The sequence below is a fragment of the Polypterus senegalus genome, chromosome 14, assembly GCF_016835505.1.
Source record: "Polypterus senegalus isolate Bchr_013 chromosome 14, ASM1683550v1, whole genome shotgun sequence".
In the NCBI taxonomy this organism is placed as follows: domain Eukaryota; kingdom Metazoa; phylum Chordata; class Cladistia; order Polypteriformes; family Polypteridae; genus Polypterus; species Polypterus senegalus.
The window spans coordinates 58,065,987-58,092,756 of record NC_053167.1 but is presented as its reverse complement, the minus strand read 5'-3'; the positions used below and the strand labels follow the sequence as shown (position 1 = coordinate 58,092,756).

Genomic DNA, 26,770 nt, shown 5'->3' with positions numbered 1-26,770 from the left:
TTATTGGGAACTTAAACTGAGGAAAACGTAAAAATGTATAAGAGTTGAGAGAGCAGGAACTGTGTCTGACAAAAGCATTCACACAAATGAGAGGTGAGAAGACCGTGGGTGTGGTTGAAAATGGTTGAGAGAAGGGCGGGACTTGAAAAAATCTCATGGCAATAGTCTTGTCTGAAGATTTTCTTTTATAATAGAGAGATTCTATTATACTAATTGTTATGTGATTTATAAAATCAACATAATAATAAAAATATTGTGATATTTCCAGTTACTGCTGATGCTATATTTTGCCCCATCTTTGAATCTTTACTTTTTTCCACAGTAGTAAATGAATATCCATAAAAGCTACAGTCCATTTTTGTCAGCAGACCTACAGTATTCATGCCATGCTTTGTTTCAGACAACCTTAGGTTAAACTCAGTGTTAGTTTTTTTACATCATTTGTCCAACTGAAGCTTTTCTGATGGAGTTTCACTGTCAGGTAGGGTCAGGCCATAGCTCAGGTGTTATACCCTGTAAACTTCTCTGTCTGACTTCTGTATTGATTAATTCATTGGCTATGATTTGCCCAAACACACTTAATGAAGGGTGACACAGACATGCAGTCTGTAGCAGTGTAGTCTCACAGATCTTCTTCTGTTTGGAATTTACATTTTTGCTCCACATGAAAATGTATTTCTTCCCACAGTTCAAAGTCATGATTTTCAAATCACTGACAACTCTTAACTGTACCAGTGTGAGAAAATGTGGATGTGTGAAGGAAATTGTAGCTTGTGATGAGTTGTCAGGGAGCGCTGGTGGCTCTATGACTGATTTACAGGTATGGCTCATCTTTTTCTATTCTGTTGTGGTGCAACAAATATGAGACATCAGTCTGTTTTTGCAGTCCTAAACACCTGCTTTCTTCTTTCCTTGCAGCTACACTGAAAGCATTGCAATTCCAGCTAAGCACTCTTTGGTTTTCAGCTCTCATACATGCATAGGAGCTGCAACTATGATTTAATACCAAATCAAGCCTGTCTGATTTTTTCATTAAGACTTGCAGAGCGCAATGATGTAGTTGCATAGAATGTCAGACTACATTATTGGTGTTCACAGAGGCGAGATTCAACTCACCACAACTCGCTAAGTTTATTAAGGCTTAAGTTAAGGCTAAGCCTGGAAATTGCTGGAAACGTTGTGTAGTGTGATATTGACTTAACCATTCATTTAGTGTTTAGACACTCCTGCAGGAGTGGGCCTCACTTTAACAGAAAAGAGCACATTAAAAGTGTATCATTGGATGCTTGTGAGTACACACTGAAAGCAGACTATTTATCGATCTACTGGAAAGAAAAAGCAAATGCTTCAGGCAAAGCTTGGTAAAACTCCAACACTGTAACACAGAAGCTCTCAATAATTTTAGAAAGAGATGAAAACCGAACTGAATACACACCATCCCTACCATATGCACAGACTTCTTGTTGGCTCTCACCCTTCTGCACTAAGAGTTAATTCAACTCATTGAGTCTCAAGAAATATAATTGAAAATAAGCTGAGATATCATTAAAATAATTATGCATACTGAACAGTTTTTGCCATCTTTGTTGATGATTGAACTTGGTTGTGTAGGGAGGATGGAGAATCTCTTTTAAAGACAGAACTCCATACGACCTTAAAGATAATAGCTATTAAAACACAAAATTTAAAAAATCCCATTCAGTTCCTGTTTATAGCGCCTTTCTCAGTATGCATTCTTAAAACATGATATACATATATAGATTTAATCAGAGTAACAATATTCATAATTACATATATTTCCATATTTATTCATTACTTTTCCAGAAATGTTTATTCCACTTTAAGAGCACAGGGACCTCTATATAAGTAAATAAATATAAATGTAACTTTTTAAGCATATGTTATTAATGTTCTCAAAATTCACAAGACCAGCCACTAAGAAATAAACAAAAATTCCATTTTATGTGCATTTCAGATAGAAATAAATACCTTGAGGCCTGCAGATCTTGGGAAAGTTAAAGTCTCATTTACATAAGCCAACAGACAGACACCAAGCTCCACCCTAACTAAATCAATTTTAGTAGCACTTGAAAATGCAAAAACATGTAGTTTGCTCTCATTTTCTTGGGTTGTGGGGGCATGTCTGCATGGAGTGTGATATACTCCGTGTTCATGGAAAGTCCCTTATAGTAAGGCTGCAACATGCATGTATATAAATGCCCTGCCTTGAACAAGCGCCTAATTCAGAAATGTACTTGTGACCTGTATTTGATAACTCTGAGTTTAACTTGCTAGTAATCTGCTAAGGGTAAAGTAGTTTTATAAATTGGACTACTATTTGCAATACTGTATGCCACTGCTATTTATCTGTGAACTCTGGAAATCTTCTAACAAAAGGAATTATATATTTTGGGAAAAAAAAGCTGCTTCATTTCCTTGTGTTTCAAAACTACAGTAGATTTTATTTTTTTTGTTTGGCAAACTATTCTATAACAGAGTAAATTAAAATCTTTGCGCTAGCTGTGTCTCAGACCTATTATTGAGATATGTGCAACATGCAGCTACTTGTTAGTATTTTTCTGTAATCAGCAAACTGTCTGCGTCACATACTAACTTGTTGGGGCTGTTAAACTCTTTTCAAAATGGATACTTGATTCAATAAAGGGTGTTGGGAACAATATATATTGTGACGTAATGCACCTTTGAATGAGTTTACAGATTTATGAACACACTCAAATTGCAATATCTAACTATTATTATTATTATTATTATTATTATTATTATTATTATCTATCAGTTTTCTAAGTCTGTTTTTCTTCTGCTGACATCATTGACCAAAACAGTTTCCTACCTTACACCTCATGTTGTCTGAACATTTTGATGAACTAAATTAACTAACAACTGTCTGTGTGGAGTTCATTCGCTCTTCTTTTGTACATTTTATTTTTCAGTGATATTCCAGGCTTTCCTTCCACATCACAGAGCCAGTGCTGTGCAGATAGGCTCTGGTCATCTATAACCCTGAATCAGATTAGAATTCTATTTGCAATTATTTGGTAAACTGAGTAGTGCCTTGCATTCCTAAAGACCCCAGTTCAGTTTACTGGAGTATATGTTTTCTACTGTGGTCTACGTATACTCGTATCTGTAAATTAGTCTAATGTGACATCCTACCCAGAACTGGTTCCTGGCTCCAGTTCCTTGTAGTCCCTTGCTGGCTGAAGCATATTCAGAAAATAGAGTCTTTATTATAGATTAACTTTAGTCTATCCATTCATAACTCCAATAACTCCAAGTTATTCCTGTTGTATATTCCATGAGTATGCTTTGTCATAGCCCCCATGTTCCTTTCTTACAGTTGAGATTGGCTTTGCCTCAAATTGATGCATGTATAAAAGTTAATACTGTGCTTTTATGCCTTTCAGCCAAATGGCACACCACAGACATTTTACATCAGATGAGAAACAGTATATAATCTTATTTCATTACTAACTACTCAAAAGTAGTAGAATGTTTTCTTAGAACAGATAACAGAAGAACCACTGCATTGGCAAATTATGCTTCAAATTTGAATCTTGCCTACTGCAATTGATGACACAAGAGAACAGGAAACGCAGAGTGAGTTTATGAAAAGCAGGATATTAAGATGGTGATTTAGCAGGATAATGAAAAAGAAGAGGTAGGTACAATAAAAAAATGATAGTGCAACTAAGTATATGTGATTACTTATAGAATACAGCTAGCAAGTACACTGTAAATAATTTAGCAGATGGCAGCAAACTGCTATTGGAAAGTGAGCCAAAGTAGAGAACATGTTGAAGTTACAAGTATGGAATTCACAAATAAATGTATAAATACAGTAAACAACCACTTTTTTAACTACTGAAAGATTAAGCATGTATGTGTGCATACACATTGGAATAAGAGTTTGTCAGGATTAAGGATTTAACTGATTTAAAATGCAGTGTGGTAGTGTGGGTAAGATATGGTAGAATAGTTATCCTTGCTGTTGTTTTCACATGTGTATGGTGTATTAAAAAGGGCCACATTCCAGAAAAACAGTCAGACAATTGTAGATATTTTATGAAAGAGGCCTGCAATGTCCAGTACAAAGTAAGCAGACTAATAGGAAGCCCTAACTCCCAAGAATAGCAGTTGTAATGAAAAGGCATATCAGAATGAATACCTTATTCTGTCATGTCACACACAAAAGGTAAAGTAACAAATGATACTAAAGAGCTCTGTTTGTGTCAAATCGGAACAATAGTGCACAATTACAGTAGATTAAAGATCCAAAACACTGGAGAAACAAAAAATGGCCTGATGATGATTGTTAGACCCTGCACATTAACACTGATGGGGTGGGTAGGATATGTTAAACTTCCCTTGGGTCTATGGGACTCTGCCCTGAGAGTATTAAACACACAAGCTGACAGTGGCAATATAACAATGTCAAGGGTTTGTTATGGAGTGCATTGAGTCTCTAGGTAGTAATATATCAATATTTCAATGTTGAAGCACATTTGAACATCTTCATTTTCTAAGTGAATCTGTTCATGATAGCAGTTTTATAAATGTCATCTTCAACTGAATAATGTTCCATGTAACAAGTCTAGGAAACTCCTATGTGAGATACATTGAGTAGAGATCTACTACCAGGCTTTCAAAATGGACAGCAGAGAATTGATGGACAGATGCGTCTGGTAAAGGGAAATATCTCAGAGAGCGTTTTTTAGGTTTTATATTTAAAAGCTAATGCTACTCAGAAATGCTTCAGTTACTTTTCAAAATAATAAAAATAAGTTAAAAAAGCCTGAGCAATGTGACCAGAAATACATGATTTAATTTTTTATCTTTTAGCCTATGGTTTTTTAGCTAAAATGTTGAATTTGTGAAGATCATTTTAATCTTAGGGTAGCCATGTTAATAACCGTGCATAAATAACAGGTACAAATATAGACCTAATGGCAGAAAATTAAAGGATTAGTGTCATGAAGAGAATGAAAACTGTTTTGTTCTTAAAAGTATAAACCCTTTGAGAAAGGAAAAACAATTTGATTATGCTTGTAGTAAATAAAAATTGAACAAATGAAAACAACTTGATCAAAGTCACCATGAAAATCTGCTGTTAATACAACAAAGCTTTATAAAATACACAAGTTTTCAGTATATACACCTTTGGATTGTGGACGGAATGCCAAAATATCCAGAGAAGAACAAATGCAGAAATGGGCCACCAATTACTTTAACACACATTCTGTACATTTAATCAGGAGGTCAAACAGAAAATAAACTGCCGGAACAATGATAAAATAATATGTAAAAATAAAACATAATTATAAAATAATAAAAAGGGAATAGTGCAAAGAAAGAAACAAAGAAATTGTATTTTCTGAAATGATTTAATATTTTGCCTGACCATAATTTATTATTTAGGACTCTGATATACTTAATGTTCGCGAGGTTTTCTTCCTGACTATGTGCTCCTATAATTTGGTGTCATGGACTAACATTTTGTTAACTAATCATATAAAATAAGCAGCAAGTATAAACCACATTTTTCAAAAAGACTAAATGGTCCCAAGTCAAATTTAAGGGGTGTGATGGGCATTTTTGGCCATTACCCAGCTGGGACGCCAACTGGATGGAAGAACTGGGGAAGAGAGCATCTCCGAGGCACTACCTCCTCTGGGACACTAAAGGGCAGACTTCCTGGGAGCCTCTGGCATGCTGAGAGCTGGAGTTTGGTACAGCCCTGTTTGGTTCTGTGGGGGCCACCAGGGGGAGCTGCAGAGCCCTACAATGGACTTCCACCACACCTGGGAGTGATTCCTGGTAATACTGATCAGCCACCTGGAGCCGCCTCACTCCATTCAAGGAGCCAGAGTCGGGAGGAAGAGGACAAAGCTTGCTGGGAGAGGAGTGGAATCGGAGAGAAAGAGAAAAGGAAAAGACTGTGCTTTATGTACTGTGCTGTGGGGAGCAGAGAAAAGTGCTCCCCAGCTGTAAATAAATGTGCGTGCTGGACTGGAGCTTGTGTCTGCCTGTCTGCGTCGGGTTAGGGCGGCTGTACGCCCCCAATGGTCCACAGGGGTAAAAAACTGGAGATAAGAAGTCAAGATAATATAGAAAAGTATATGAGCACTTTCAATGTATGCCACTATGCTGTGCTATTACTTGAACGATTTATTTAATTGTTTTTACAAACCAGGCATTTGTATTCTGCTGTTTAAGGACATATAACAAATGTGTTGTATGATTATTTTCAAGCTGTAAACTGTAAACACTTGGGTACAAAATAGAAGCAACATAAACATCTACATGAAACAGATTCAGACTAGGCCTCTTTAAAAACAATATCATTTTCCCAGGCCTATCTTAGAACAGATTAGGAAACCACAGTTTTAGTCAAATTGGCTTTGACAGTATATTTAAAATGTTGCAAACTATTAAATCAAGTAAACCCAAACACAGTACTTCATATAGCACATTTCTATCCACAACTCCATCTCAAGTTACTTTACACAGGAACAAATGCCATACAGTTATTTACACATAAATATATGTTAGAACTTGTACACAGGGAGGTTGACTCATTTGCTTAGTGGAGCTGCTAAGATCAAAGTGTTTCCAAAATGGTGCACGACTCTGCAGTGCTATAACTTAATCTGTCTTCTGCTTTACACAAATTGTATCTGATATGAACAAGAAGACTAGACAATTATAATGTTACTGCAGCATCAAAATACCTTTGAAGAATGTAATGTGTTAAACAAAACAGGGTGTGCCAAATACAGACATTTCTAGTATGGCAATTTGTTTTTCATATTCACTTTTCAGGATTGATTTCATTTTTTAGATGAAAAGACACATTAACCACATAATTATCACAGGTTTGGACGCTATGTTTTCAGCTGAAATCCATGTATTTCAAAGTGCTTCTTAAGAAACAAAGATGAAGTCTGAAGGGCTAGCAGCTTAAGGTCAATAACAGGAATAAACAAAAATCTTTTGCAATACCACTTCTTTAAAACAGTACAACCTTTCCTCCTTTCGTGTTATAAAAAAAAGGCCTTAGGCATCATATCCTGAAAGACTAGTTCTGGTCATTCCAGTTTGCCTTCGGTGGATGATGATTTACTCCTCCCATGTCAGGTGCAATGCGGCATGTGAAATACCTACGGTTACATTGTCACTAGTATTCACATGTTTCTTTTGAAAGATAACCTAGAAAAAAAAAAAAACAAAACTTGCTTTATCTTTTTCTCAAGGCATTTTTCTAAATTTTCACATCATCTTTATTAGCTGTTAAGCCACTACTCTTGTTTTCTTCTGTGGATTAGAAAGGGACTACTTTTCAATCAGAGATTTTTTTATATATATACATGTATTGCTTTGTTTAGCAAAAGTTGTGGCAGCATTTGTCAAGTTCCATATATACAAGAACACCTGTAAACCAATGCAATGCAAAGAATAGTAAGTGGAAAAGTAAAGCTACCTGAATGTGATATCTGTATAAAATAGTCTTCCTTGCAAGGAATAGACACATGTTGCTTACTCAAAATTATAAAACCCAGACTTAATTCATATATAGGGAATATGCTTAAAAACAGAAATACAAAATGACTAAATATGACCATGTTTTTTTTAGAGAAAATAGCAAATGAAAAAAATTGGAGGTTGATGAATCAAGGAAAAAGTATGTTTGCTAGAATACAGCACTCAACTGCTTATGCACAGACTACAAAATTTGTAAATTGCACCTATTTTGAAAATATGAGATATTACATGACTTTCTGCTGGGTTTAGGAGGTCAGAAGTGTCAGATCTGCTTTTTACTTATTTTACATATATAATGTACATTTTATCACTCTTCCAGGTGAAATTGTGTAGAACAGCTAGTAACACTCATTGCCATGAATTAAAAAGGACATTGAACTTAGTATTATTCCTGAGTTAGCCAGTTAATTTTATCCTATCTTCTGATTTCCTATTTGATTTCTATTGTTTTGTAGGCTAACTAATCCAGAAATTGCTTAATGAAATGCTCACTACAAAAGAAGCTATATTAAATAAATATTAATTTACTGGTCGAATATGTGTTTAGGGTGGTGCAGTGGGTAGCGCTGCTGCCTCGCAGTTAGAAAACTCAGGTTTGCTAGCCGGGGTCTTCTCTGCGTGGAGTTTGCATGTCCTCCCCGTGTCTGTGTGGGTTTCCTCCGGGTACTCCAGTTTTCTCCCACAGTCCAAAGACATGCAGGTTAGGTGAATTGGCGATTCTAAATTATCCCTAGTGTGTGCTTGGTCTGTGTGTGTGTGTGTGTGTGTGTGTGTGTATGTGCACAACCAGCAGGTCTGATCTTCTCTGCTGTACCCTAAAACAGTGGTTCCCAAACTCAGTCCTGAGGACCCACTGTGGCTGCAGGTTTTTGTTCCAACCAACTTCCGTTTTTCATTGGACTCTTAGCCTAATTAAGTGAGTCATTATTTCCCAGTCTGCAGTGGGCTGGCTTCCTGCCCGGGATTTGTGTCCTGCCTTGCGCCCTGTGTTGGCTGGGATTGGCTCCAGCAGACCCCCATGACCCTGTAGTTAGGATATAGCAGGTTGGATAATGGATGGAATATGTGTTTAGCCTGACAGTATGTTCAGACCTGCGAAGAATTTTGTTAGGACGGAACTTTTGTTTTGTGCTTTATATATTGAACTGTTATGCTGGACCACTTTTGAATGTATGGCAAAAGCTTCAGTTGTTCAAGACATTACAGATCATAAATATAAACAAAAATTCTTCCAAAGGAAAACTAAAAGTGACTTAAATTGTCAGCCTGTATGGAAGAAGATAAAATACTGTATATTGAATACATGCTGGTTTAAGAAACAAAAGAAAGTGCAGTGCATAATGGAAACTGATATCAGCCTTGGTTATCTCTTTGAAGATACACTACCTTTTAGGTTAGTGGTTCCCAGACTCTGTCCTTTGGACATACTCTGGCTGCAGGTTTTTGTTTCAATCAGATTCACAATTGATGATAATAATTGATAACAACTGATCTCATTTAATTATCTGGTCTTTTTTAGTCAGTCAGTCAGTCATTCTCCAACCCACTATATCCTAACACAGGGTCATGGGGGTCTGCTGGAGCCAATCCCAGGGTGCAAGGCAGGAAACAAACCCCAGGCAGGGTTCCAGCCCTCCGCAGGGCACACACACACCCCCACACCAAGCACACATTAGGGACAATTTAGGATCGGCAATGCACCAAACCTGCATGTCTTTGGACTGTGGGAGGAAACCGGAGCACTTGAAGGAAACCCACACAGACATGGGGAGAACATGCAAACTCCATGCAGGGAGGACCCGGGAAGCAAACCCAGGTCTCCTTACTGCGAGGCAGCAGCGCTACCACTGCACCACCGTGCCACTTCTAAAGTACTATTGCATCCAATATTACTGGGGTCTAATTTGCAAAGTTTTTATGTGGATTTGTGCATGAAATTCTGCATTCAGAAAAACACAACAGTATGTTTTTTACATTTGTAAGACATTTAGAAATGTTTCTATTTTTGTTTAAAGCTATAAATGCGTAACTCTCTTTTGTTGTTTTCCTATTCTTTTCCCCTTTTCCTGTGTAGTTTGCTCCCATCATTTAACCCTAATAGTGGCAATAAACAACTAGCATAACAGACAACCAGAATGATGAAAGCTGAAACGACTTCAATGTTAGACTCACTAATTAGTAAATAATCCATTAAATAACCAGAACACCTGGAAGAGTAGAATTAAAATTAGGTTGAAAATACTGTTAACAATTTAAAAAAATGCATATTCCCCATATAACTGCTTATTACATTTTAATAAAAATCTATCAAACTTACTTTGTAATTTCTTCATTGACTCCCAAACACAGAAACTGGAAAATAATCCACCCATCCATCCATTATCCAACCGCTATATCCTAACCACAGGGTCATGGGGGTCTGCTGGAGCCAATCCCAGCCAACACAGGGTGCAAGGCAGGAAACAAATCCCGGGCAGGAAACCAGCCCACTGCAGACTGGGAAATAATGACTCACTTAATTAGGCTAAGAGTCCAATGAAAAACGGAAGTTGGTTGGAACAAAAACCTGCAGCCACACTGGGTCCACAGGACTGAGTTTGGGAACAACTGTTTTAGGGTACAGCAGAGAAGATCAGACCTGCTAAGGTAAAAGTAAGATGTTCTGAAAAATATTTCAGTGGATTTTCATGGTCAATGATTAAGGAAGGGATGGATGACCCTTTTGGTAGCACGCCAAGATGATACCCAGCTACCCATCTGCTTTTGAGTTCTGTTTAGCATATTTGTTAGACCAATGAAACATCTGAAAAGTATTCTGAGGATAGTTGTACTTTAGGTGTATGTGAGGTCCACTAAGAATCAAAGTACCTTTGTTTATGTAATAGTACATTTTGTAGATATTTAAATGGTGGCAAAATATTAAAATACTCATTAAAATTAAGCCATTAAAAATTAAGTAAGCCTCCATCCAAAATCCTGTCCTAGTAGGCAAGAAACAACCCTGGGAGAGTGTGACAGTCTGTCACACTAAAACACATATTCAGTTACACCAGACCTGCTTGTCGGTCAGTCAGTCTAACCTGTATGTGTCTTTGGGACTGAACTAGGAATTGAACCAATTCTTCTTGAGCAATAAGCCCTGCACCACCATACTACTTATGAAATAAACAATACATTGAAAAACAATCAAGCAACTACTGTGTTTTAAGCAAGACCTTTTTGACATTTAAATGTACCAAAAAGTAAAAGATAAAAAAGTTTCAGTTTTTTGAACTGATGTTAGTTACCATCTTTGGTTTTTAATGCTCTTTGAAGAAATTAAATATTTATAGTCATGTTTATTAATGTTAATTCATGTTTTTAATTCTTTAGACTTCAGTAATAATGTTTATTCTTATGTGCAATACAGGTGGAGGGAACAATTTATTTAAAATACAAGAGAGGCAATTCACCTTGAAAAATGACAAGCGATAGCTTTGGTGAGCTGCTGAGCAGACTCAGAGAAATCCACGAGAAGGAAACAAAAGGTATGATTATTCTTTTAACAAACTTTGTCACAAACCTTTGCATCCCAAATACAAAGCAAGGGCAGTGTTTACTGTATTTGCTGAATATTTAAAGTTATAAATGTTATGAAAGTGCTAACAAAATGCAAGTTGAAACTGGTGATTCTACAGAATAGTCATCATTAAAGCAAAGTAAGTAAAAGTTAACACGTTTTCATCAAGAATTGTAAAGGAATAGGACACCTACTGGTCAATTAACATATATTTTATGAAAGGAATTAAGTCTGTGTTCTGCCTTTCCACCTAGTGTTGCAAGCGAAGGTTACGGAGCTGACCATGGAAAAATGCTGGTGAGTTTCAAATGCGCCTGATTTTAATTATTTACTTAGAGCAGTGAAATGTGCACTTGACTGCCAGGTACAGTAAACAGCAATGAAGGACAAATTGAAAATTCCCTCATGCAGGTGGCTATTTTTCCCATTAATGTCAGAGCATAAAACCCATTTTCTACGTTCACTTTGAAGCTTAATAGACTGCCAAGGTTCAGTCTGATTAACTAGAACTGCTAACACCTAGGAAATCAAAATCACAAGAAACAACATCTTGCATGAAACTTAAGTAGAGAATGGCACATAAATAGACCCATCCTCTGAATTAAGCACATGGTTGTGATTACTTTGATTGACGGTGAAAAGAGAATGCTGTTGTGTTTTCATATGATATAAAATATCAGTTTTACCCAAACAGATTTGAGTTCCAGAAAAAGCTTTAATAAACCTTCATTATACAAAGGTTTGTGAATCAATATCTTGAAAATCCATATTGTTAAATTATTTCTTCAAAAAAATCTCTTGCATATAGTTGCAGACAGAAATTAAAAAGATTTTGACTCACTAGAAAGACCTGACATTTTTGTTTTTCACAAAAAAGATCCTAAAGAAGTCACCATATCTGCAAATTGTGCACAGGTGAGAATTTCTTGTGTTCTATTCCAACTTGACTGTGTGTTTTGACACACGTAAAAGCAAAGCTTTATATTGTATGTGTTAATAGTTAGATCTTATACAAGAAAGCTCATCTATATAAGTCAGGGCATTGACAAAGTCACCCTACCTACATAAAAAAGACTAATCTTAGCTGCTGCCTGGTTACATTTTGATTGGTCAGCTAATTTGACCAATGAATGAATGAAATCTTGCAGATAATTTTTCTTGAAAGGTACAACTTTGAGATTTATCTATACTAATAAAAGGCAAAGCCCTCACTGGCTCACTCACTCACTTACTCACTCACTCACTCACTCACTGACTCATCACTAATTCTCCAACTTCCCGTGTAGGTGGAAGGCTGAAATTTGGCAGGCTCATTCCTTACAGCTTACTTACAAAAGTTGGGTAGGTTTCATTTCGAAATTCTAACTGTAATTGTCATAACTGGAACATACTTTCTTCCATATATACAGCTATAGCCTGCAGCTCGGTCACCGTGTGAGGCAGAGTTGCGTCCGCGTCATCATGCCTCCCACGTAATTGAGTGCCTGCCCATATAAGGTAAATATTCACGGGTGAAGGACTGTGCTTAGCATATTCATAAATGCAGCTACTGCAGAAATCAGCACGCCTCCCATGTAATTGAGCTAAATATTCGCGACCACACACTCGGTATACGAACAAGCCAGTTTCCCTTTCGGTTTGTACATGTTCAGTCTCTCCCTATGCATTTCTTGTGCAACGAACAAGAGAGAGAGCGCAAGACAGCGACACACACACACACAGACAGGCAGCGCGAGAGAGACAGACGCACACACACAGTCAGCGCGAGCACACACAAACAGGCAGCACAAGACAGATAGTGCGACACACACACAGGCAGCGCAACAGAGATAGCACGACACACACACACACACACACAGAGGCAGTGCGAGAGATGGACGCACACACACAGGCAGCGTAAGAGAGAGCTGGGCACATTAAGGTAGGAAGGCAGTTAAAGAATGTACTGGTCTTGATTTTGTTTTCACTTCTGTTTCCAGCGATCTGTTTGTAGCGTGCATTGTTGCAATGTTATTTTTCTTGGTGGTTTATTAAATTACGGATTTTTTCAAGTGTTCATTTTTCCCCTGTGTTTAAAACTCATTAAAAAAAGTGCTTTTAGCCAGCGGTTACTAGTGCTATAGCGTGAACCATTGCAGTGTTAGTTTTCTCTGTTGTTCAAGGTTTTCTCAGTGTTATTCAATGTTTATACATTTAGTTTACTATTACGCTGTGCATTCTATGGTATAATTATATTTGTGCTTAAAAACAAAAAAAATATATATTTACATACAGTTCATATGGTCTGGAACGGATTAATTGTATTTACATACAATCCTATGGGGGGAAATTGCTTCGGTTCACGACCAATTCGGTTTACCTCCAAATACGAACCTGATTGAAAGAAATAATGATGATCAAATCCTTGATGACAGCAACACTCATAACAGTTACAAAACAATTACATTGACAACCATGTTACATTATTTTTTAAATGTTTCCTTTTCTTTTTCATAACTTCTTTAACACACTACTTCTCTCACACTACTCACTACTTGCGAAGCACGGGTATTTTGCTAGTACTATATAAAGACAACTTGCACAAAAGTAAATTCCACATTGTATGTGGCAAATCCCATATTTTCTGTTATAAATGCAACACTTCCATGTTTAAATCCTGCCAAACACATGACTGACATCCATTTCAAGATGGCCCTGTATGAGTAAGTGCGGCCATGTGGGTGAGATAAGCCTCTGTGATAGACTGGAGTCTTATCCAGGCTGTTTCTTGCCTTGTGCCTCATGCTATCAGGATATTGCTTTATTTTATCTCACTAGAATATAACTCAAGCCTATGTATTACTCAATATTTTTACAGCTGTAATTTTTCTTTTCAAATTAAAAGTTATGCAGTTCACATATCTGTAGTACTGATATTTAGAAACATACAATTATACTATTATCTTGTTTATATATGTAACACAAAAATGAACAGTAAGGTGTGTCTTGATTTTTTGAAGAATAATTTAATTAATCTTTGACTATTTTATAAACAAATCCATTCATGTGTTTACTGAAGCCGCTAAATCTCATAAATCTCTTGTAAACATGAGGTGCAACATAGGAACAAACAAGATGGAATATCAGTCCTACACACAGAGAAATCTTACACACCTATGCACTCTCATTCATACTGTGTAATAATACAGAAATATCAGTCAACGTAACCAACACAGTTCTGAGATATGGTGGAAGCTAGAGTGTGTAGAGAAAACAAATGCAGGCACAGGTAGAATGTGCAAATTCCACATTTTACAAAGTGACTGAGGTACAGAAGACATTGACCTCATGTCTTCAGAGCTATGAGCACCACCTGGCCACCCATAGTCAAATATAAATGTTTAACTTTATATTTTTCTTTAACAGAAAATAATTTTAAATCACACCTCTTCATGGAACTATTTTTTCTTGAACAATGGTTCTGGCTTTGAGTCCTAGGACAACCCTGTGGCCAGTGTTTTATGAGGTTTTGGACTCATTGTACTATGAAAACCCCATTTTGCTGTTAGGAATATCAATAGTTAATGTATGCATACCAGGACTTCTCACAATGCATCCTTTGTGTTTCACTGCACTTCCACTTTCGATCAAGCATGACCCAACAGCCCCCTACAAAAAGGCATGATACTCTTTATATACTATACTAGACAGAAGCAGCACACTACATTTTGAGAATTTGTTCTTTTTAGGTCTGATTGGATTCTACAATTGTGGTAATTCCTTTATGGATTGTAACTGATTCCTGATTCGTCCTCTAATTCAAGGTGGACAATTTGTAATGTTTAAATTACAAATAAAAACTGACAAAGCAAAACTTAAAAAATAGCCCCTTGACCCTCCTCTGTTGTGCTCTGCATTTCCACTCTCAATGAAGCCTCACCCAACACCACCTGCAAAAGTGTATGAAAGTGCTCATAAAGTAGATAGAAGTGGCATGCAGTGTTGGCAGGGTAAGTAGCTATGACCCCAGGGTCAATATGTTGGGTTCCAAGGTATTCTGTCCATGGTCCTAGAGATCAACTATGCAAAATTTGGTCAAGATTGGTCAAAGGGTGAAGAAACACATAGGAAACATATTGTAGTGTTTGATATTGCCATTTACATATGTGTATATATATTGTGAGGAGTTCAGCCCGGACACGACCGGATGGACACTGGCAGTTCTTAAAACACACACATTTATTTAAACTCAGTTCCCTCAAGACACAAGTCCCGCACACACACAGTGCTTTCATCATCCCAACACCCTTACTCGGGCCTTTCAATGTCCTTGGGCCGCCTTTCCTCTCCTCACTGGAGCTTCGTCCAACTCTAGCACCCGACTGCAGCTCCCCGACTGTAGGAAGGCGGCCCCTTTTATATTCACCTGGATGTGCTCCAGGTACTTGTTGATGACCTTCCGGTGGCACTTCCTGGTGTGGCAGAAGTGCCACACCAGCACCTGGAAGCACTCCGGATGTCCCTGGAAGGTCCTTCCTCCACCTGCCCAGGTGTGGCAGAAGTGCAGATCTCCTGGGCTCTACGATGCTCGGAGCGCCCACTGGCAGCAGTCATAGGCCCCAACAGGATTGGGCCTCCTTGCTCTGTCCCCGAGGTCTCCTCCTTATCCAGAGTTGTTGCCCCCTAGCGGCCTGGGAGACATACAAACTGCCTCCCGGTCCTTCCAGGCGTCCCGGCTGGGTGTGGCCCCCAGCCTCCTGCCACACATATATATATATATATATATATATATATATATATATATATATATATATATATATATATATAGTTTGAATATGTTAAATATCAAAACAATATACAACATTTTGTATTTCCTTCATTTCCTTAACATACAGTTTATAATGTATATGTATTATTGTTTTCGTTCTTTTTCTGAAATCATAGCAAAACGATCGCTACTTATGCAGCCTGGCAAGAAAAAACATATTATTTATTACACAATTTTAGGGTGTTCAGGAAGTGTAATGAAGGGAAAGAACTGGCCATTGCAGGGAACATACCGGAGACAAACATCTAGACAATGACAACAGCATTTCAGGGCCTAATCGTGTATACAATCACACTCACACAGGGCCAATTTAAAATCACCAGTTTACATAAAAACATTTTTTCTATTCTATTCTATAATAGATATATCATTTAATTTAATTGCTAACCCTCTTATCTAGTTCAAGGTCAAAGAAGGGGTGTAATGGCACAATGCTTACCATTCTCACTTTGCAGCTCATGTCCTCACAAAATTCCAACTAGATGCAAGTTTAGTCAGTTGGTAACTTCACATTTCCCCACTATTGGCAAGTTTTTGCTGTGAATTAGCATCGTATTATTTCTTGTCCTGTGCATGATGCAACAAGAATAGACTAATTTTCGTTGTAAAGTGAAAAATTGATTTAGAAAGTAAATGAATAGATGGCCTTTATGGTGTGTAAAGTAAATGTGTATGCAGTGTTGCTTTCAGGGTTCTTTTAGTCTCTGTATATGAATGTTCATTTTCTTTTTTATGTCCATTTCTCTTGTATTACAAAAATATTCTGGAGTGAATAAAAATGTCTGTGAAATTTTTATAACAATGTATTTTCACATAAATGAGCATACAAGTGAACAGAGCCTTAGGATGTGTATCTGTTAAAGTTATATTTACAGGAACAGTTCACAAGTGAGCAATATTTAAGGAAGAAGATATTTGTTCAGTAAATTAAGATATTATAGCAAAAGTATCTATTTTAATTATTATCAATGTTTCTTTTAAACAGTGACGCACAAAGAATGGAAGAGATGTTCAATAAAAACCAACAGCTTCGAGAACAGCAGAAGATACTCCAAGAAAATGTCAAGTTATTAGAAAACAGGTGTGTTTGATGAACTGTGACTTTGACGTTCATTTGGGCAAGTGATTAAAACTGGAATATTATATAAAAATGTTTTAACAAATTTTGAATTTGTAATGATTTAACCACATGTCCTCTGAAACCTGTGATCCTTTAAATTATTCTGTCATAGCTAAGAATCTACTGTATGTCCTCTTATATCAAAAGATTCACATGAACAATTGGGTAATAAATATAATTTTCCAGTGCATTAATAAATCAGAGTATGGTATTAACCATACATATGCATGCACAAACATTATTATTAAAGTAATTTGAAAATTTCAAATATATTGATGAATGGGCTAATTATAGTTACAGCTGAACAAAATGTCAGTTTGTTTTAAACAATCTGAAAAGCAATTCAACTTGTTTATTAGGGACACTTTTGCCTAAAAAGAATGGTACCTGATTAGGTAACCTTTTAAAGGCCTTAATACAAGGCTTAAGGCACAGCAAGACAAAGGCCACTTTGGAGGAATCAATACTGATATGAAGGTGCAGGGACACAGCTAGCCTCCCAGCTTCTTCTTCTTCCTCTTCATTTTTTCCTACTTTTATGTACTTTTTAAAATTTTGTTCATTGTTAATATATATCACATATTTTCTTTGCCTAAGGGTTTCTTGGGAAAAGGTTCAAATAAACAGGGATACACAACAGGCCTACTAAATCAGTGATGTTTATTATTCATTGAGAGCTTTGTCTCTCATTCTAATTCTTGAAACATTATCAATTAGTGTTAATTTTAAAGTATGATGCAGCAGATGTGTTTGTTTATAACTGATATACATACATACAGTACATACATACATACTGTCACAGGCGGCTGGGGGTGGACCCCAGCCGGGACACCCGAGGGGACCGGAGGAGGGCTGGTGCCTCCTCCCAACCACAAGGGGGCGACCAACCTGGTTTTGTTGGTGGCCTCGGGTAGGGGGCCCAGAAGCCCAACCTTGTAGAGCTCCGTGGCCACCGCCAGGCGGCGCCCCGGTGCCTGAAGAACCCTGGAGCCAAGCACTTCCGCCACACCAACCTATATACTGCATATGGCGAGCACTTCATTGCCAGACCCAAAGAAAAATGTCCATATTGTAAATCTGTCCACGGATTTTCAAATCAAGGTTGGAGAACACTAGAGCCTATTCCAGGGGCACTAAGCACAAGGCACTTATCCAGAGTGGCATATTAACTGGTATGAAGATACTCTTCCACAGAATTACATGGGTTTATAAAGCGCATGTCTTTGTGATATGGGAGAAAAATGGATTACAGTAAAAGGGAATCCACATGTTGGGGAAACATTTGACATCTAAGAAGACAGTGGCCGGGTTTTATATTTTATTCCATTTGTAATCAGAAATTTTCAGTTATCTGAACCTTGTGAGCTGGTGAGAATCTCAGCCCAAGATTTATACATCCATCCATCCATCCATTTTCTAACCCGCTGAATCCGAACACAGGGTCACGGGGGTCTGCCGGAGCCAATCCCAGCCAACACAGGGCACAAGGCAGGAACCAATCCTGGGCAGGGTGCCAACCCACCGCAGAAGATTTATACATGTTTTTATTTATATATTTTCTTTTAAGTACATGTCTGTGGCTTATGTTTGTCTCACAGGCTACGAGCAGGATTGTGTGACAGGTGTACAGTCACTCAAGATGCAGCTAAGAAGAGGCAGCAGGAATTTGAAAATTCACATCTACAAAGCCTTCATCATATTTCAATGTTGGGTATGTCTCAGTATTGCTGTAACTTACATTCCTTGCTTTGATATAACACTAAATTTCTGATTTGTCAAACTAAGTTTTCTGTATATAGGTAATTCACTTATAGACTTTTATCTGTTGATCCAAATGAGTATCCCTTAGTTGCTATGTGAAATATGATGAAAGCCTAGCATGTGACGTGTACAGCCTTTTATAGCATAGGCATTTTTAATTTCACCATTAAAGTAGACTACATTCATTTCATAATTTGAGACATGCCAACATGTGGAAAATGGCAATTTATATGATATATCAAATTTAACTTTTTATGGCTTTTATTGAATGTTAATTAAAGGGTTTAAAGTATGGATGCATAGATTAATTATCAATCATTATTGAACAGTCTGTCACAAAATATGAAAGTATGAATGATATATATAAATGAACATATAAGGCCTAGACATACTTCATGTAGTGTCTGAAAAACAACATGATTTAATTTAGAAAAAATGTTTGGACATTCTTTGAAAGTTGTTGGGCATAATTTATGATACATACTAAATTTTTACACATATAAATTTCAGCCAATCCCAGTATCATTTTGTACACTGAATGTAAGCCTGCAGTCACTGCGATTCAATGCCATCCTTGCTACAAATCATTGTGAGATGAAGTTTATCTGTGTCTATATGGCAGAAAATTACACTTTTCATGTGTCAAAAACAACACTTAGATGATGTTAGAACGCAAAATTTAAAACACCTGATTTAATGAGTGTAAGTGGCATGTTTTAACATGCTGCCTCTGAAACATTTATAACCAAGATGACTATCTTAGTTGGGTGCATTTTTGGTCATTAGCCAATACGTTAAAAACGTAACACATTATATTCAAATAAAAAGGAATTTCCTGCTTGGAAAACTCATGTATGGAGAAGTCTGTATCAGCTTCATGGTGAGAGAAGATTAATAATATAAGATTTAAATTCAGATGAAAAAGTAAACATCATAACATTAAAATGTTTTGTGTTTTTTTAACTTAATTGGCTTTAGAAAAGTGGTTAACGTAGACTTCCTGCAATCTGAATTTCATTTCCAGCCTGGCTGCTCTCCTGTTGGAATTGACCATTTCTGCCTTACTTTGCTTGGGTTGTTTCACAGTGTTCTGATTTTTTCTCAACTTCCCAATTATGTTTATGGTATATCAATACTTATGGTGTCTGAATATGCTGTTTCTCTTCATCTACTTTAAATGAACTAAATGTGTTCTCCATCTGAGGTATTCTTATTAACATTTAAGTTCCATCCCTGTGAAATATTAGGACCATCCAGTTCACCAAAATTGTTACATTCTAAGTACATAGTGTAGAGTTTTGGATCTTGACGTCTGTCATATTACACAAGATGTGTGAACCATCCCTGAACACCAAGCCATCCGACAGGCAAACTCATAGGCTCACCCAAAAAAAACACACAAAATTCTGAATCACCAATTAATCTATTATGCTTGGATTTGTGAGGAAACTGGAGTACCCACAGAAACTGTCCTAAGATGGCCAGAGCATGAAGATGCATACAATCTGGACCAAAAATTTAATAATAAGGTAACAGTATTATCTTGTGAGCCACCATGCCACCCCTAAAAATGATCTAAAGGATGAGTCTAAAATGTGTAAATTGAGCAGAGAAATTTGTTATTAACCTTTAGGAGATAGGACTTCAAAGTTTCAATGCTTTGACAGGTAATTATAAAGATAATTCACTACTATGTAAATTGTATATAACATAGCATAAAATGATTGAATCTGCTTAATTTAATTCAAGATTAATACATAATGTAAATATTAGGCAGTGACAGAGACAGAAAGAAACAAAACTAAGTTCCAACTGAACAAATAAAAAATGAATGAAAACAGAGTCCTGTTGTAATACTGGTTAATTTATTTCCACCTTGTATATCCTGAAATGAGAGGTCTTGTAAATTAATGAAGATTTAGGACTCTTGAAATGGCATGTGTGCAAGAAATGTGATCCAGTAAGCAATCTGTGATGTTGAAATGAATGTGCACCTGCTATTATTGAAAACTCTGACCAAATAAGAAGCTGTGAAAGATTAACTTGTTCAGCATTTGTTTACTTTTCCACAGTCAATGAGATGAACATGTTGAAAAAGGAAAATAAAAGGCTGCTTGAAGAGGTCAAGAAACTGAGAGGTGCTTTTCTGTAAGTGTTCTAATACGGCTCTCTGCATTGCAGTAGTGATCAGAAGCAAACTGACAACCCCTATAATGGGAGCTCCAGATGGGGTTTATTGTTGTTAACCAGTCTAATATTATTGCACACGTCTTTTAATTGTCTCAATTAAATGAAAGATTTGTTGTTTTTATTCTTAAATTTCATGGGCTGGTTTGCAGCTGTCAATATTTAAAGTAGAAATGTGGGTAATACTAGAATAGTTACAAACCAGCGTGCATTGAATAGCCAGTTACTTCTATGTAACCACCCCTAAAAAAGTATCTATCTGGTCTTAAAGATAAAAAAAACAAATGGTGACACTTTAGACATTATCTATAGTGTATTTGTAGATATTCTTTATGTTATATAGCAATAGATGCATTATAGCACTTTCTTAACTCCCATATTTGAAAGTATTACTAAACTTTGCCTATAAATATTATTCATTTTTTTATACTTAGTACCATCCCAGTGTTGAAGGTCCCTAGTTTTACTTATCGACAGAACTTAAAATAGTCACATACTAGTTTAAGTATCACTATAATCCAGCTAATAACTTTCTAGACCTATGCTGGTCTCTTCCAGTTTAACTGCCATTTTCCAGGTTCACCCAGATTTGTCACTAAGCTATTAGTTATAATAATATATAATTAAATATTGCAATACTTTTGATGTTATATGTTATATATGTTATTATATAATATGTTATTGCGATTTTATATTATGTTAATAAGTTTTATGTTTATAACATACCCACTGCTTATAATGCATAAATTGTCCCCATAAATGTTTTGGGGCAAAACCCTGTCCCTGTCATGTTAACGTATTGTACTCTGCCTTTAGAATACTCTGCATCGTTCAACTAGCCCTCCATTTGACACTTGGGGCTAACAATGGTCAAAAGTACTATTTAGGTCGAAAATCTGTCTCTATAAAAGCCAGCACCGGAAAAGAAATCATAAGCCAAAAGCATAAGCCAAAGAGAAATACAGGAAAAGCAAAGGAATGCCATTTACATTACAAAAATCACAGTTTCAGGTGACTGGATTACCAAGTTTTGACATGACACCAACAGGTCATGTAACATAAGTAACATTTTTCTAAAATATACTTGCCATATGAATGAACATCCTACCAAATTTTATAAATTTTCTACGACAGTTATAAACCTCTTAGGAGAAGCCAAATAAAAATGGTTGCACCCAGAGGCAGTGGTCTCATTTACATGAATGGCAAGCTCTGCAGGGTTTCCATTTCTGTTATGCTTATGACTGCCACTTGGTAACATTGCATTTGGCTCTTGAGTTTGACAACTAGAATGCTTGTTCGTTCACTACAGCTTGATAAAAATGCTTTGATGGTGCACTCATGAGTCAAACAAGTTTGAAAGGAGCCACATTCATGATCTTCATGGACTGGGGTGGTCCAGGGCCTAAAATGTTGGTAACAGTTTGGTTTAGGTACTGCAAAAATGCATCTACTTCACATTTACTGTTATGGAACAAAACCTTGAGAGAGGCTTCTTTTGTTCTTAATAACACCTATAATATGTTAGTAGGTAGTTTCTTCATCTCTGTGCAGTGTGGCATATTGACATGATGGCAAAATTATTGTTAATATGCAAGAATAACAGGTCTTCACTAAATTTGTAAAATCAAGACAAATGTATCTCAGTTAAGCCACATCAGACCACTCCAAAGTGAAGTTTTGTTAGTAGGTCAAATAGCAGAGATGAATAAACACATTACTGATGCTCTCTGTTATGAAGACTCAAATAATTTTTTCTTGAGATCTTGTTACATAATAGTAAGTGAGTAATAGATTCTTAAAGTATTACAAATCTGTCATATGGTTATAGCTAAGATAGTTACAGAAAAGCTCCCTAGCCTATAAAGAAAGGTCTGTAAGGCGCAGAATAGAAATGCTAAGTCAGCTTTCTATTATTCACAGAGATGTGGTACCAATCCACATTTCAGAAGGTATTATGACCTTAGGGACGTGACTGAGAACTTTATTTATGGCATCAATCTGGAGGTTTACTATTGATTTTGACCAGATGTTGTCATTGACTGTGTCTTTTCTGGTGTTGGGTTCAAGCAGCCAGGACTGGTACAGACTCCTCTGCAGTAATATAACCTAGTTTAATTTTAGGCCCCATTATTACTGGATTTATTTCTGAATGGCACATTGAGAGAACAGTAGTTGTTATGGCTGGTGGCAGCCAATTGGTGCTTAATGAAGCAGTTTAATTGTGTGAAGGAACATCATGGAGATCCAGACACATACTATAACCTTTAACAGTTCTACTTGGCACCACTTTCCTATAAGGTAGTACCCTATCCACCATAGTGGCCATCTCCCAGGAATATCTATGATATGTCTGCCTGCTTCCCAGGTTGGCCATGTTCTCCGAAATGTGATGCCAATTATATTTAAATTGTCAAATACCTGCAAAAAGGAGCCATTCCATTATGTCTGTTTACTGTTCATATGCTATTTGACACCATTTGCCTCTTTTATAAGTTTATACCTCAATACATAGCCACTGATGTGGCCAACTAAGCAGTTGATTCCCAATACTGTTTAACACTCACATTTAGTTCCATTCTGGATCAATGAAATGTTCTTCTGCATTATTTTTTAATAATTTTACACTTGCATGTCGGATGTTCTGTGTGCTCGTTTACAGATTGGACAAATGCAGGTTTCATATAAAAACATAACAAAAGTAATTATTAATAACATAGAGCTTGCCCATCCTTGCTGTGAATTTTTCACCTTATATATTTTTTCCTGTATTATTTATATTCTCTAGCTAACGAATTTTGGTGTTGGTTTGAGTTGTACATTTGTTAGAAATGAGAATATCTGAGTTGTTTAAGTGGCTGCTTCTCACCAGTAGTGCATGTCATAAGCAAGTGAGTGTGGGGTTACATTAAAATACAAGGAGCTGCTCTTCTACAGCCTTAGAAAAGTGTAAATGCAGGAAGTCACCCCTTCATAATATGTATGGAATTTATAGATTAATGTAGTGAGTGTCGTATGTTTTAGTCCACTAGGTAGGTCTAAAAACTGACATAAAACAATAGCTTATGCATTGCTCATTTTACAAGGCCATACTTTTCAAAGTATCACTTTGATTTTGACAATATTTTTACTTCAACAATCATCGTTATGTTGTTATTGTTAATCTTGTCAGCTATGAAGGCTTATCAGGTCTGGAAGGTTAGAAGTGTTTAAGAGAATGTTTCAGACAAATCGAGCAGTGTTTACTGTGGCAAAAATGAAACGATTCTACACAGGCAACTGGGGCCAGTGAGAAGATTTCAGAGAGCATTTAAGTTATAAATTATAAACAATAATACTTTGATCTGAGCAGTAATGTCTGGACTGAGACTGTATTCTCCTTGAGCATCATTAGACTTTCTTTTTAAAGAAATGTTTTTAGTGTTTTATTGCCTCATATTAAAAGAACAAAGCTTTATTCATTTGCTGCTCACCCCTGTCTTCTACTATATTACATGACAGAACCTTGATTGTGTAAATATATACTTTGAAAATACATATTAAAAAGCATACAAAAAACAATATTTCGGTATTGGGAAGAAACTTGCATGAATAACGAAGAGGATGCACATTATCTAAACATTACATACTGAGAAACATAGAAAATTGTTAGAAATGCTAGTAATGATAAAAACCTGAGAAAGAAGACTGTCTTGAGCTATTATTATATCTTTCTATCTCTATATTTTTGCAATCTTTCCTACTTACTGTACATCAGTATTCTGTTTCAGACTAAGCAGGTTACAAAAAAGAATGAGGGATTTACTTAGACATTTTGTCTGTTTTAAGCTATCCTCCCATGTCAAGGGTTCTCAAGATTCAAATTTTTGTGACATCCCCGATCTCTATTGCAGGATTTCAGTGAGCAAGTAGCTATCCCAGCAGCAATGGGGACAAATCAGGATTCTTCCAAGGACCTTGCATGTCATGTCAAAGCAGATTCCCACACTCACTCATTCCAGGCAAAAACAGTAACAAATTAACAAAGCAGACATATCTACGGGATGTGAGTAAAAACTGGAGTCCCAGGATCAAATCCCACATGGATACAACATCTCATGAAGACTAGGACCTCCTCAACCTAGCTCTCTGAAGCTACAGTGCTGACAACTGTTACACATGTCTGTTACACCAAAAAATATGCTTTTAGGCCACATGAAACGTCACATGCCTATTTGTGTAAGATTCAAATTGGTGTTATAGAGCTATCTTTACTTCTCCTGCTCCCTTACAGTTAAAGTATCAACATAAGCTGGAATAATAAAATGTTATTGTCTGGAATAAAAACATATTGCAGCTGTTATTGCCCAGATTCTGAAAATATGCCAACATTAAAAACCACGAGTGTATTTCATTTCAAAGTTTTGAAAGGGAATTCTAAAGTCTTCTTTCTGTTGTATCTTTGTACTGTTAAGTTGTAAAATGATGGATTTATGTGCTTCTTATTAAAAGGGAAAGAAATGGCAGGTATCCCAAAGCTCCAACTCCAGAATTCAGCACATCAACAGATACAACAGCTACTCTAAGCTTTGTCGCTGCAATGAACAAATCAAGTCAGATGTTAGACGGCAGGCTGGTAAGGCCTACTGTGCATAAAGGATCAGAGCAAAGCTCGCCCCAGCATTTGGCTGAAGGTACAGGTACTTTAAGGACATCTATTTTCAGACAACTATGTACTATAAAATATTTACATTTCTTCAGCATTTGACAAAGAACCAGTGATTAAATTTGCTTAGTTTTAAATTCTATAAAATGTGTTTTTTATCATAATTTAGGTGTTGGTTGGTTTTCTGCCTAATTCTTCTTTGTGAGAATCCAGCTTTTAAGTAACGAAGGTGTGCTACATCAGTGGAATAATTTAATTGCTTTTCATTCTGAGTACAAAGGATTAAAGTTGTGCCCTAGCAATAAGACATATTTTCCAGAACTTATGCAACACATGCATACATTATTTTCTTGTAATGAAGTTGAAGTACTGGACAGTTTTTATGTTAATGACAGTAGCAAAGCACTAAAAAATAGCACTGATATGTGCAATATATCTGCAATGAATAAATCACACATGCAGTATAGCAATTAAATTTAGACTAGTAGTTTTTAAGGTGCTTGCAAATAAATAGTCAAGTTCCGCGTAATTCCATAAATGGCATTAATATTCTTTCATTGTTTTGTATTAGGTGCCCTCTGCTGGCAACACACAGTATTACAGTTAAAGGGAAAAGGTGAAGAGTTCATGAAAAAAACAATCAAAAATATTAAGCAGTGCCTCTGCTAGTATTCACACAATACTGTGGTACACAGTACCGTTAATGCAGAATATACAGTATATATAAAAATCAACAGTAAATATGTCTACAATCTGATATATTTACTTCATAAACAATGGAACTTTACAATACATCATTTTTGTTCTATTTCAGGGGTCCTCAGGTTCAGTCCTTTTGGGCTGCAGTGGCAGCAGGTTTTTGATCTAGCCAATTTTTTCATGTTTGTCTGAAAATAAAGCTTCAATTCTTCGTCTTCCATATCAGGTTATTCTTATATTGTAGACTATTCTTTTCTGAGAAAACCACCCAGCTGGTTTGCAGTCAGGAGAAGCTTTTTCTTTCCTTAATTTTGAAATATTTTATTAACATCGGTACTTAATGATAGACACACACAGCTATCAATGTGACAAAGTCAGAAGTTGTGTTGTCTTTGTCATTTGCATCTCATTGTTAATTGGCAGGAGGTTAAG

The 26,770-nt window shown here is 36.4% G+C and overlaps 1 protein-coding gene across 3 annotated transcripts in view; it reads left to right on the top strand.

The window, feature by feature from the left end:
* Positions 1–26,770, top strand: part of rbbp8l (retinoblastoma binding protein 8-like) — an 83,902-nt gene that overhangs the window by 12,408 nt on the left and 44,724 nt on the right. The window contains exons 1-7 of one of the 3 annotated variants that reach the window (XM_039735271.1): positions 10,812–10,823; positions 10,970–11,087; positions 11,374–11,416; positions 16,912–17,007; positions 18,645–18,757; positions 20,880–20,955; positions 25,486–25,673. In XM_039735271.1, the coding sequence (XP_039591205.1) occupies positions 11,021–11,087; positions 11,374–11,416; positions 16,912–17,007; positions 18,645–18,757; positions 20,880–20,955; positions 25,486–25,673 (583 nt within the window). In that variant the 5' untranslated portion in view covers positions 10,812–10,823; positions 10,970–11,020. Of the gene's footprint in view, positions 1–10,811; positions 10,824–10,969; positions 11,088–11,373; positions 11,417–16,911; positions 17,008–18,644; positions 18,758–20,879; positions 20,956–25,485; positions 25,674–26,770 lie in introns of those variants that run through there. The other 2 variants (XM_039735272.1, XM_039735270.1) reach the window with 2 other exon arrangements.